General features: G+C 36.5%; 1 protein-coding gene across 16 annotated transcripts in view; it reads left to right on the top strand.

Annotated features, from left to right (window-relative positions):
- CACNA2D3 (calcium voltage-gated channel auxiliary subunit alpha2delta 3) overlaps positions 1 to 8,433 on the top strand; it is a 531,247-nt gene extending 522,814 nt beyond the window's left edge. For 9 of the 16 annotated variants that reach the window (XM_048047522.2, XM_048047527.2, XM_067003189.1 and 6 more), the window contains one exon: positions 6,205 to 7,022. In XM_048047522.2, the coding sequence (XP_047903479.2) occupies positions 6,205 to 6,343 (139 nt within the window). In that variant the 3' untranslated portion in view covers positions 6,344 to 7,022. Of the gene's footprint in view, positions 1 to 6,204; positions 7,025 to 7,092; positions 7,176 to 8,018 lie in introns of those variants that run through there. The other 7 variants (XM_048047530.2, XM_048047531.2, XM_067003186.1 and 4 more) reach the window with 4 other exon arrangements.
- The last annotated feature ends 4,697 nt before the right edge of the window (positions 8,434 to 13,130 follow it).

The raw sequence follows: 13,130 nt of genomic DNA, 5'->3' as shown, positions 1-13,130 counted from the left end.
TTGTTATTCATTTTGTCCCCTAAAACACTTTGCAACCTTTGCTGTATGAAGAAGGAATGGGGAAATGGATCTGAAAGCCAGATACTGCTGAATGCTACTTAGAGGTTTACTGTCACTCTTTGTCATTGAAATGTGTCTTGTAGCAGTGTCATTGGCCACCAGCTAGTGGTTGTAAGCCAGGAAAAGGAAAATATTTCAGTGCAGGTGACCAATAAGTGATGGCATTTGGGATGCCCAGTCTGAATAGTATAATATGACTGTGTCCTCTCTACAAGCTGTCTGGCTCACTGTCAGTCCCATACAAAATACGCTGCACTCAACATATGTTCTTAAGATTAGGTATGTCTGAGGCTATGTAAAAGGCTGCTTATTAATAGGGAAACCTCAGGTCTGGGTTTAGTTTGCATTCTGTCCAAAAATGAATGCCAGTAGACAAAGAAATGGATTAGTTCTTCTGTGTGGAAATACAGAGACTAATCTGTTTAACAGTGATATCGATTTCCTTTAATAGCAGATGTTATAGTCAAATACTAGAAAGTAAACAACTTAAACGTTATGTTAGCTTAGCAGAATAAGACACATTTTACATATTTGAAGTTGAATTATTTCAGCTTTGCCTGTTATGGATGCGGTTATGTTAGGGAAATTTCATAGAGAAGATGCATATACAGAGTTTGTACCTTGTGACTCAGTCATGAAGCAATGTCCTGTATTAAGCAGTGATGGCAGTAAGTGGCTTACAGAAGGGTGTGATCTTCAAGTTGGCCATGCTCTTACTACAGGACTGCTTGTCCTATCATCCCTGCCCTTTTCCCCGAGATCTGAACATCCCCCTCCCTTCTAGGCATATTGGTCACTCTCCAGTTGTCTTACTGATACTTTGCCAGACCAGAGGTTCAGATGCTGCAAGATGAAAGAAAGAGAAAGAAGGACCTTCACTACAAGGACATCGAGGCCCTGGAGTGTGTCCAGAGAAGGGCTACGAAGCTGGTGAAGGGCCTGGAACACAAGTCCTGTGAGGAGCAGCTGAGGGAACTGGGGTTGTTTAGTCTGGAGAAGGGGAGGCTCAGGAGAAACCTTATTGCTCTCTACAACTACTTGAAAGGAAGGTGTGGGGAGCTGGAGGTCATCCTCTTCTCGCAGAGGACTAGAGGTAATGGCCCCAAGTTGTGCCAGGGGAGGTTCAGGTTGGAAATTAGGAGACATTTATTTTCAGAAAGAGTAGTCAGGCATTGGAACAGGTTGCCCAGGGAGGTGGTGGAGTCACCGCCCCTGGGGGTGTTCAAGGAAAGGTTGGACCTGGTGCTTAGGGACATGGTGGGTGATATTGGTAGTAAGGGAAAGGCTGGACCAGATGATCTTGGAGGTCTTTTCTAACCTTGATGATTCTATGAATAATAGTCTGTGGAAGAAACAATACATTTTATGTAACTGTATGAAAACTTTAATATATACAAACAAGATGAAGAGATTCAAGTTTAAAAAACAAAAACAAAAACAAAAAAAAACAGGTTTTAATGTAGTTTGATAGATTTTTTAGAACAGGTGTTGTGGTCTGCATTTAGCTCTAGGCATCAAATTTCACTGAGTTCGGATGCTTTTCCCAACAGGGTCACTATTCTGCCATTTAAGAGAAAGGAAGACAGGCAGAGGATTACTCAGATCACCAAAGACAAGCTCCTGGTCTGAATTATCTTTGAATAGTCTGTGTCTGCAGCATTAGTAGGCACCTAAGTTACATGAGTAAGGGTAGCCATTTTGACTGCCCTCCAAGATGTGTATTACAGTCCTTCTATTAAAGTTTCAAAATTCTAGGCTATCTTAAGAAATTAGAAATAACTGGTTCCCTGTGGGAAGAGTCATTCAGCCACCAGGCACATATAGTGTTGAAGCCTTAGAGAATGCAATAAGAACTCACTTCTTAAAAGCATGCTTTATTATCATGCCCGCATAAGCATGACTTTAGCAAATATAATTATGAATGCAGTGAGACCTGAATTCCAAATTTTCTGTGTTTTATTCCACAATGGAAAAATGATTCTGAAGGAACAGATTTAATAAATACTTGCATGCAAAACCATTACTATTTTCAGGTAAAGCATGAAGCTGATTTTTTTCCAAATCATTTTGAATGATATTTATGCAGATGTTTTTATATGGTCTGATACAGAAATAGGTTAGAAAGGAATAGATAAGGGGTGTGCAACATGAGAAGTGTTATTAAATGCTCTGACTCAAAATACAGAGTTTCTGGAAGGTTTCTTCTCTGCTCTTAGTTTTTCTTGGTTAACAAAACAGTTTGGCATGACTAGCTTTTCTTTCTACCCCTTTCAAGTATTAAATTTCTTCCTTCCTCACCTTCTCTTTGAAAGCAAAATGAAGAAGCAGTTTGTGTTCAGGCCTGTTTTGAACCTCTGGACCAGCACTTTAAATAAACCAAGCCAGTTCCTCAGTGGATGAAAGATGGAGCAGAAATAATTACTAAGGTTCTTATTGACTCAGTGTGACTTCAACGTAACAGGAACCACAACCGCTTATTACATTTTATATATGGAGACATATGCAAGGCTTTTTCTATGCTTCAACTATCAAATACTGTTGTAAAGGAAAAAGGTTCAAATCAAAAGATTTACATTGCTTAACTTAAAAAGAGCTTTTAAACCAAACATTCTCCATCATTATTAAACACAGGCATTAAACATTTCTTATGTTTTTTAAACCAGCAATAAAGTTTGATAGAAATCTTTACTTTCTCACTGATAGTTCACTCCCATATTGCCAGTGACACAAAGGACAGCCTCAGCCAGCAGGTGTTCGTAAATGCTTATTGTAATATAAACTTTAGAGACTCACAGAGGAGCTTACTTGAAACGCAAGGCCATTTTCATTAGTTTGTCAGCAACTTTATTTATTTCCCACTGCAGTCATGCAAGCTGCTTTGCTAGAAACTCCTCTCCCTCGCAGCTAAATCTTGGTGTACACAATGAAATATTTTGGTGCAATATTTCAGTATTTAAAATATTTTGTTCCGACTGTGTTTATGCACCTTTTGTTACCTGTGAATGTTCAGTTCCTGAGACTTACTGGCATGTACATTCACTCAAAATTAGCTTCAAAGATGCATGTGCGTGTCACCATGGAAACTGAATGCTGAACTCAAAAAGAAGACCCACTGCTGGGATGACTGTGGGCTTTCCCCAGCTTGGGCATGGAAGCAGTGCCAGGTGAATTATCTGAATAGTCACAGAGCAACTGCAGAGGTTAATGACTGGCAGAAACTTCTTTGCTGATGACCTAGTGAGGGTAAGAATACCTTATGTCTATGAAATAATCTTAAATTGCAGCAGCTGAAAGAAGTATAATTTGCTTGTGCACGTTCTATTAATAGAAAAGAAAGCTAAAGTGGATTTTTTTTTTTCCTAATTATTTGCTCAACTCAGACTGTCTTCAGTCCTCTGTCTTCACTTGATGATATCTTAATCCTTTGCCTGTGAACACACAAGTCAATGACTGGTGAGGACATACATTTGGATTCACAACTTCAGTTCAAGATTACATTCAATAATTGTAAAAGAGAAAACATTCATTTACTACTTGTGGAAGTTAATGCTCTTTTTTGAATTTACTTCTAATATGGTCAATAAGAAGCTAGTTGTTCCACTTTGCAATATATTGGTTAAGATAGATTTGCCCTATGGAATATAACTGCTGCAGCAAGCCAGAGGTTTCATATTTTTATGGCTGTTTATCTGACAGTCACATATTCCTTTGCAGTTACCTTAAGGCTAGGCACCTTACAAACATTTGTAATAGATAAACAGACTATAGATTTATAACAATATTCAGTGTTCAGTAAATGGAACCAGTGTAAATTGTAGATGTCTATCATATAATTCCAAAAGTACAGTGTTTTTTTTGACTTAATATATTGCTCACTGCAGCTTCTTTAACTGATAATTTCCATAAATGCAGGCATATACAGAGTAACCCAAATTACCATGTCTAGCAAAATTTTCTGTAGAACTTCATTCCTACCAACCTTCATAGCTTTTAACCATTTTGTGAGAGAATCCATGTAATCATCTACTCAACATCACAATTCCATAGTGAAAACTTTCTTCTGGGTTAATTTTTTTTTATTATTATTTTTTCCCCTTTCTTCTTTGGGGAAGGAGTACCCTATACTGTACAGTCCTTATGCCACACTACAGAAGTGGCTGAAAGAAGAAATAAAATGGGAAATGTGTCCACCTTTTGTGAAATGCCACCTTTAAGGCTGGCTGTACGGTACATGCTTTCTCACAGGCTTCAGTATTCATCTGGGGAGCACAAAAAGGGGTTATTACAAAAGCACTTTGAGCCAGACATACATTAGGTACAACAGAAGAGTGGTTATTCCCCACTCCTCAAAGAGGAATGAATCATTTAGCAAACAATTAATTGTGACAATATTTTTTGTCTTTCAGGTACTTTTCTTTAGTTTTAAAGATTCAATAAATATAAGTTTCTGAATGCTCAAAATCCAAATGAAATAAAATCACTTTTTTTTTTTTTTCTGTCCTTTGGGGTTTGATTTATTCATAACTGTTTTGTGAAATTCATGCACTACAATTTTGGTGTTACTGTCTGTTAAAGATTTTCCCTCCTTTCCTTTTATTGGCCCCATTTCTCCCACACACAAATCCACAAAGCCACAGATGCTCCATTACAATGATGTCAGTCTTGCTACATGCTCCAGCTGTTTGGTAGGTACATTTATAAAGTTCAGCCTCTTACATTATGCCATAAATGTATATTTCATGTATAAACATAAAGCTAACATATTGCAGATCACTCTAAGTGTAATTTTAATGGAGGTTTAGTAAGTTTAAAAAATACCAAAAAGTGTTTAATCTTTCCGTTGGCAACATTTTTATAGCGGGTTTTCCAATTATTTTTTTCTGAAGCTGGGTTCAAATATTCCCCACCCCTTCCACTGTTTCATCTTCTGTGATTTTTGGAAAATGCAGGGAGTTATTTTAGTAAGACAATATGTATTTTAAATAAAGGTATCTGAGGAAAAATATGTTTCTCTCCACATCATCTTGGTGCTCAAACCATCACTTAAGGTTCTGTGCATTTACTAGCATACCACACTGAAAAACACCTAATTCCTGGAACTGTCTGATTTCAACAATACTCAGTATGGCAGATATTCTGTAAATATGATATAGAAATTCTGACATAACATTAATATATATTTATATTTATAAAGAAATGGCTCTAAGTCTTAAAGCCTTTCTTTGTATCATGTCCTGAATTTCAAAGAAAGGTTTAAACAGTGCCTACTCTAGCTCTTCCTCCACCCTTTCTCTTTGGTACATGCTTAAGAGTTCAGCTTATTGAAACTATGTGGATCACTGAATTGTGTCCATAGATTCCTTCCCTGGTCTCTCCTGGGTGCTTTCCTTCTCACAAGCAATGCCTTTATTTCTCTCATGCCCTTTGAATTGCATACTTTGTCTTAATGTGGTGCTGATTTATCACCATTTTTAGTCGTCATCATTCTAAAATAAATCTCCTCACTTAGGAAGATTTTGAGGTTTAATCTCTCATTTGTTGTCTCAGTAATAAAATGACTCTCAACAGGCCAGGTGAAAGCTGAGATCTTTCTCAATAGTTCAAGTAGCTACACGCAAGGTCCAGAGTGAATAAACCCCTAATGTGATTCTAGAGGCTAAAGGAGGGACCAGGAGTTATTGCCATCTGGCTGCAGAAGAACCTTACTTATTTATGCAGATTAGTTTCATGTGTACTTAAAAATTCCAGATCATAAATAGATAGCTAAGTATTCATTATGTAGGAAAGATTCAGTGTTAAAGGAAGAAAAAAAAATGATAAACTCCTTGGTAATTCACTTGTGTCCCAGTTCAGGGTGACAGGCATTAGCATATCAGCAGTATAAGCCTATCCGTTCTGCTACACCTGTCTGCTAAGCATCATGAACATCTCAAAATGTGCAGCCATATTCTATGAGCTGAGGAAAGCATTGCCCAAGGCCTCTACAAGGTGTACAGATTTAGTATGATTATATATAAAGTTATAAAGTCAATGATGTTTGTGACTGTAATACAGATGTTGTTAAGAAGTTCAAAATACCTTAACAAAACTTGTTGCTAAGAAATACAGAATATTACCATTAATTGCTTTCTTTTTTATTTGCAGGTCTTTTGTCATCCAGCAAATCCCAAGCAGCAATCTTTTTATGGTGGTAGTGGACAATGAATGCTTCTGTGATTCTGTCCCGCCAATTACCATGGCACCTATAGAAATAAGGTATATCCTTTTATTTGCCAAGTTGTGAAGAAGAGATTCAAGATGCAAGTATTGAAAAATTTCTTCTTACATAAAAACTTGCATTACATGACTTAAGAATCTCAAATAATGCATCATTCTCCATTATAAAGTGCTGGGGCTGTAATTCACATTTTAGATATTTAGGATAACCAATACAAATTAAGAAACACACTTGCACACATCTTTAAGTATTGTAAGGTCACAGTCTGCTTTTTTAGATAGCTGAAAATCTTCCATGTTAGGCAGTAAGGATGTAAGTTCCTCCTGAGCTGCTGATATTAGAATTTATGAAACTTCTTACAGTATAGACTTTTTTAAAAATTATTTTACAGTTGTACTGGAGCATTGAAAATGTTTCAGAATGCTGCTTTCCATAAATATGAAAATTTAGTAAAGTAAATATTTCACTTGTATTTTTAGTTGCCATACTTTTTATTCTGTGCTGTTCCTTATATTTCTGGGTTTGTTTTCTCTCTTAAGATGGAATTTATCAAAAGTAGTTCGCTTTTATTGCAGACTTATTATTGAAAGACAGGTTAACAGTGTAAGTGCAAATGATACTGTCTAAGCAATGGATCACTGAGGCATTTAGAATTACCTTATTTTTCTTATGTTGACCACACATTTCTCCTTGGATATTTGAGAGGGAAAAGGAAGAAGCTAAAATAATTGCACTATATGCATTTCAAAACACTCAGATGAACTCAGGACATTTAAATGCAGTGCTCAGAAGATCTCTCCTTAACTACATCATACATAACGAATCTCTTAAATGTGAACGTTTAAAATCTCAGAAGATAAGAAGACGCCCAGAATCTTGTCATGGATTTCACCCTGAAGTAAGTTTTTACTTCTTTCGTTTGGACTCTGGTAGATGTTTTATTTCTATGAAAAAATAAAGAGGAGAGATATCTTCTAATATAAAACATCAGGAAATATTCAGATCACTCAGAACACATTACTAAGGGAAGTGAGTGACATTGTAAGTGCAGAAGAAAATTTTAGTACTCCTATAGACATTGTCTTGACTTGCTGCTTTTGTAGACTGTTTTATATCACATAATAGAAAGTGGTAGGATGTAAGCACAGACTGGCAGCCAGGAATATTTGAGAGTTCATTCTGCCTCAGGCACTGACCGCAAGATTCCTCATTAGAGATGGTTGGGAACTTCGTGCTGTTAATGTTTTTTTCAGTGACTAACTTCACTATATCAACTGCCGTGGTATAGTCATTACATTTACACATAATATTGCTTGGGAGGGATCACTGCACATATTTACTAGCCTGTGTTCTCCACAATATTCATTTGTCTAGCAGCAAGAAGATAGAGACCAGGACATGACTACAGTCGTTCGTACAGCATATGTTCATAGACACCAATTTTACTCTAGAGTAACTATCTAGTAGTGCCTTTGGTGTTGTAATGGAATGCAGAATGAGACCTAAAATACGGCATGAAGGTCATCGTGTAATTCTTGTTGGTCCTGCTTAGTTTCAGTCTATAACCTAAACTTGTTCAAATGAAAATATGCACCTGTATTACTTTCTAAGTATATTTATTTCATGGTTTTCGTTTTGTTAGTGGTATCTTCTTTTGCCTCTGTAGTTTGATAAATGCTTATATATCACAATTGAGTGTAATGGCTTGTATTTTTTTTCCTTTTTTTTTTTCTCTCTTTAGGAAAATGCAAGAGAATGTGGTGGTGTCCCAGGCCTCACTGCTAAACCTCCTTTTGTTCTTCTTCCTTTGCTGTTGACAATTTTCTCAAGGTGACATTGATGGATGTGTTCAATTGGCATGCTAATACATGGATAAACTGTGAATTGGGAAATGGTGCAACACAGAGGACATGAAATATATTCAGAGCATCAGCATTTCATGATTTTAAACTGTTGGTGATATAAATTCTTAAAGATATGTTGAAAAAAAAGATTTATCTTTTTACTTTGCTAGTCATGCAGATGTGAATTTGGCATATGATAGTCATGATTCATCAAAAAAGGACTTGGTAGATAGACAGAGGTGACCATTGCTTTGTCCCATTGAAAATAATTTAAAACTGTGTACTTTTTCAATAAAGTATATTAAAATCACAGTTTCAGAGTGCATTTTAAGTCCAGTAATGTATTTGTTCCATTAATTAATAATGGGAAGGAAATAAACTAAGTCAAAGATATTTTCTTATGCTCTTAGCCTATTTCTGAAAAGATTCAGAGAAGAAAATGAGTTAGCTTTTATAATAAGGGAGAATAGCTTTTATTAACAAGTCAAGAAAACGTGCATATATGAAGCTGAGCAGGTAATATGCTGTGTTGATTTATAGTGAAGTTTTGCTTTCTGGAAATAGCTATAAAACATCTCAGTCACATTTAGAAAGTGAGCCAAAGCCCGATTAAAGCCTTTTCCCTAACTTGGGCAAGCTTTAGATCAGATTGTTTGATTTGCTTGCAGATGGCAAAATTAAATACTTTTCATCTGTTACAATTTGTGGGAAGATACATAAGGTAATCTATATAAATGGATGATACTGTTTTGTTAGTGTTCTGGCCTATAGACAGTATGTCAGCTAGGACAAATTCCTCCTGAGGAAATTCATAAGCAGAGAAAGTGTGACTTAACAACACGTCTGCGTCAGCAGAACTCATTATGGTTTTCACTGAGAATTCATTGAGGCTCACCCTCAGTGGGCAAAGATCAAGACCAATATTTCTTAATTCTAGGCCTTACGTTCTTCTGTGTAAGGGAAATAAGATAAAGAAAATAAGTTTTTGGAGTCTTTTAAAGCTCTATACAAAAGGGCTATTTATCCTACCCTTAGTATAATGAGTTCCCTCTTGCAGTTAGTAGTAATGTCCCTGTTGTGGGCATGTTTACTGAGGATTTTTATTTTTCAAGCATGTTTTAATCTCCCAGTTTATCTTTGGATTTTTATATGAAGTAGAGTGCTACCAAGAGAATAACCTTGCTCTACCATAACCTTCTAACAATATAATACATTAGATACAAAATAAAATGCCACTATTCTAAATCTGGTGCTGGAAGACTGCAATTTCCTATCTGAGAGCAAGAATGCTTCTAGCATTAGATAATAACTAAGCAGATTTGCTCTGTATCCTAGGTGAGAATAGGGACCCAAAGCTGATGGGGCTTTGTCTTAAGCATGACTATGCAGGTTGTAAGAGGAAGACTAGTAAAATAAAATTTTCACTTAAATGCACCGTAAGTAGGTTCAAATGCACTGGTTCTTTCTCTGGTTCTGAAACCAAACAGATCTTTGAAATTTTTTTTTTCCCTCACCTTTTTTCGGTTGAGTATTTTCCTCCAGACCTCTCTGTCCTTCCTTGTTGGTCTCACAGTAACTCACCAAGGGAATAATTTTCCAGCTAACATTCAGTCAAGCTGTTGTCCTAGTGGCATGCTCTGTTTACTAAGGTAGTTGGGGATTCAAGGCATTTTCTGCACTTGGACGGACACAGATGTTGTGCAGTTCTTTGCTTTGTTTTTCTATGAGCACCAGTCCCCCCTACGGTCCAAAATTGATCCCAATACTTTGTTTATAAAGTATTTTAGTTTCTGATTTTCCTTATGATTTTCCAGAATGTACAACACTACAGCCTCATAATGCTTTTGTATGCAATGTTTGTTTTTTCTCAGTGCAACTTAAATGGGAAATGCTTATAAACCAGGTGTTTTTTCCTTGTTTGTTAGTAGAAAGTGGAAAAATAAACAACAACAAATACACCTTTCTCATTAGAGGCTTAGAAAAGCTCTGCATGAAAATGCTTATTCTGTCTATGTACAAATCATCATTGCTCTTACAAAGAGAAGAAATACATGAAAGGAGAAAATTGACTTCTACTGAACCATGATAATGGTAACCTAATAATAATTCATTGTTAATTTTGGAAAGGGTAGACAGTTTTGTAATTAGAAAGGAGCCAGGGAGTAACAAGAGACGTTAAAATACGACAGTGTAAATTAATATTGTTAAAGAGATTAGAATATGCATGTATAAATGAGTATTGCTCAGAAGAACTGACAGTTCATTCTCATGTATTAAGACAAAGTTTATAGGCAGAATGTACTGGTGTAAAAAAAAAGCTGTTGCTGTGTAAACAGAATAATCCAAATAAGTGTAAAGGCATATTTAATGAGTTGTCATTTCTTTGCTAATTAAGACATCTTTTTAATTTTATGTTCATTCTTGTAGAACTTTGTGATGTAAGTTAAATGCAGCTTCGTAAAGCCAGTGAGTGGTTTAGGAGAAACGGAGATTTCACCTTGGGTTCAGATTTATGGATTCTTGCCTGTTCAGGTTCTGCTCTTCAATTGAGTAGGTTGAATCAATGACAGTTGGGTTGCTCTTTTCTGAATTGCAACCATCAATCATGAGTGCACGAAACAGATCAACAGTAGGCTGGTGATAATGCTGTGAGATCTCTAATTATTTGAACTAATTGGCAGCGTCCATACTGGTAAATAAATGTGTCTGGAAACATTTGGGGGCATTGAGGCCAACTGGCTCAGAGTGGCGTATGTATATGCTAGTGAGATCTCTTGGCCTCCGTATCAGAGCAGCTGCAATACAAACTGCCTATGTCCAAATGCAGAAACGATGACTGAGCTTTATGGGACAGAGTTAACTGACACAGGCTGAAAGCATGCCAAGAGCTATTCGAAACAGTTTTACAGAAAAGCTGATCTCATTCTAATGCATAGGAATGTTCCTGACTGTTTAGTTTACCAGTCTGTACGTCATCATTAGCTCTGAAACGTGGAGAAAGTGTGAAGATACAGTGAAGTGGCTCTGTGCTGTCATACCATAGCCTGTAGCAGCTCATAGAAGGTGGGAATAAATTTCATAATCTCACTAATCCTAATCATAACCTCACTAATCCACTAATGCTACTTAATTTAAATCCTAAAAATGTCCTGCAAGGTCTGATCCAAAGCCCAATGTAGTGAATAGAAAGACACAGATGTATATATATGTATATATATATTTACAAACATATGCATATATATAAACTATATGCATTTTTAATAAACAGGAAATTAAGACATCATCCATAGTTCTTATCTCCCTAAATCTGAGATCAAATCCAAGTAGAACCAGGAGAACTGTACAATATGTTTCTACACAGCAAGAGGCATAGCTGAAAGTTTCAGCTTCTGCAGGGCTTGGATTCATTTTTTCTTTTTTCTTTTTTTTTTTTTTGCTGTTTTTGGTAATGGCATTGATTTTCAACTTATTAACCCCAGCTGCCTTGTCTTCCTTTAATCTTGATACAACAAAAGCTGTTTGGGAGCTCAGAACCAGGCATGGACACACCATTTTTTAATGGCTTTGTGTGGGAAAACTGTCTGCCCATAACTGTCAGTGCTGCAAACACGCCTTTAAAATCCTGTAAGCCAGAGAGCCTCAGGCAGGTTTTTGCAGCTGTGCTATCTCTTCTCATTGTTTCTGTGACACTGGGACTGCCTGACCCACTGCATTTTGCTGCCAGGGCTGATTCTGCAATATATATGCTAGGCAAAGCAGGTGGTTGCCTAGAGCAAGAAAATATTAAAAGCAGCAGTGATTGTTTCATTGTGTAAATGGCTTCAAGAGACTGTTTCAGTTTTTTTCTGATAGCAACAGCACCAGAACAAGGCACTGGCCCTTTGGGTTCAGAAGGCAAGATGGAAGTTTGACTCAGAAGGTTTGAGGCTAGAACAAGGCACTTATTTCCAATTGTCTCCTGGGCCCTTTCTGGCCTCCAAGGACTTTTACATACTGGCACTTTCTGTGCCTCACAAATTCCCACTCATGCAACTTTAAAGTAAATAGGCATTCACAATTGGAAAGTTTTCCAAAGAAGAGTGCTTCAAAATCCTGCAACTGTGGAAAATATTGTTTACTTGGTTTTCCTACTTGATTATTCTATTCCCTGAGCTGTCCAAGATACTTCCATTACTGTTTTTTTTTTTGTTTTTGTTTTTGTTTTTTTTCTTCTAGTCCAAGTTCTTCCCCATGGTTCTGAAGTTTTCAAGTAAGTATTTAGCTGGCTTACTATTTATCTGTTTTACAACAATGTGCTCTTTCTGACAGGCCCAGCTCTCCCATGTACCTACTAAGAGTGAGTATATATGGTTCCCATATATAGCATCTACAGAAGATCTCACTGGAGTTTATCACTTACAGTCCAGTCTGAAGGCAGTTTTCTTTTCCTCTCATCTTTAGCTTTTGGCCATTAAGCTCAGAACCTATTTCTGCCAATATAATATACATATATATTTTGCTATAGCTCTTTGGGAGGATTTACCTCATCTTCCAAAGTCGGTTCTATGTTTCTTCCCTATGGTACTGTTGAAGCTGGATGTTATAACTTGGATATACTAAATCATATTGTGTTTTCTTGTGATGCTCTGAGTGAAGAGAGATGTTTCCAATGCTTTCAGACTTTTTTTGCTCCTTCTTCCCATAGTAACTGGTCGATGAAGTGAATGTTATTTTACTGTCTGTAATTCCAGTATAAATTATTTTAAAAGTCCATAGTTCTGCCTAGCAGATGCTTTGAAGAATTTCAGAGCACATTGTTAATCTGGGAAGAACCCATTGACTTTCCCATTGACATTGATTGGTTCAGAGGTGGAGTAAGAGGCACTTTGCATTATAGTTGACTTAGATCTAGGTTAAAGACAGTAAACAAAGCTATATTACCCTTCAGTATTAACAAAATGTATGCAGTGTAGTTTAAAACAAAAAAATATATCATTCATAATATTTGTTAAATGTTAGATGATTTGTTA

The sequence above is a fragment of the Anser cygnoides genome, chromosome 10 (genome assembly GCF_040182565.1).
Source record: "Anser cygnoides isolate HZ-2024a breed goose chromosome 10, Taihu_goose_T2T_genome, whole genome shotgun sequence".
In the NCBI taxonomy this organism is placed as follows: domain Eukaryota; kingdom Metazoa; phylum Chordata; class Aves; order Anseriformes; family Anatidae; genus Anser; species Anser cygnoides.
The sequence above is the reverse complement of the archived record's forward strand: the minus strand, read 5'-3'. Positions and strand labels throughout refer to the sequence as shown.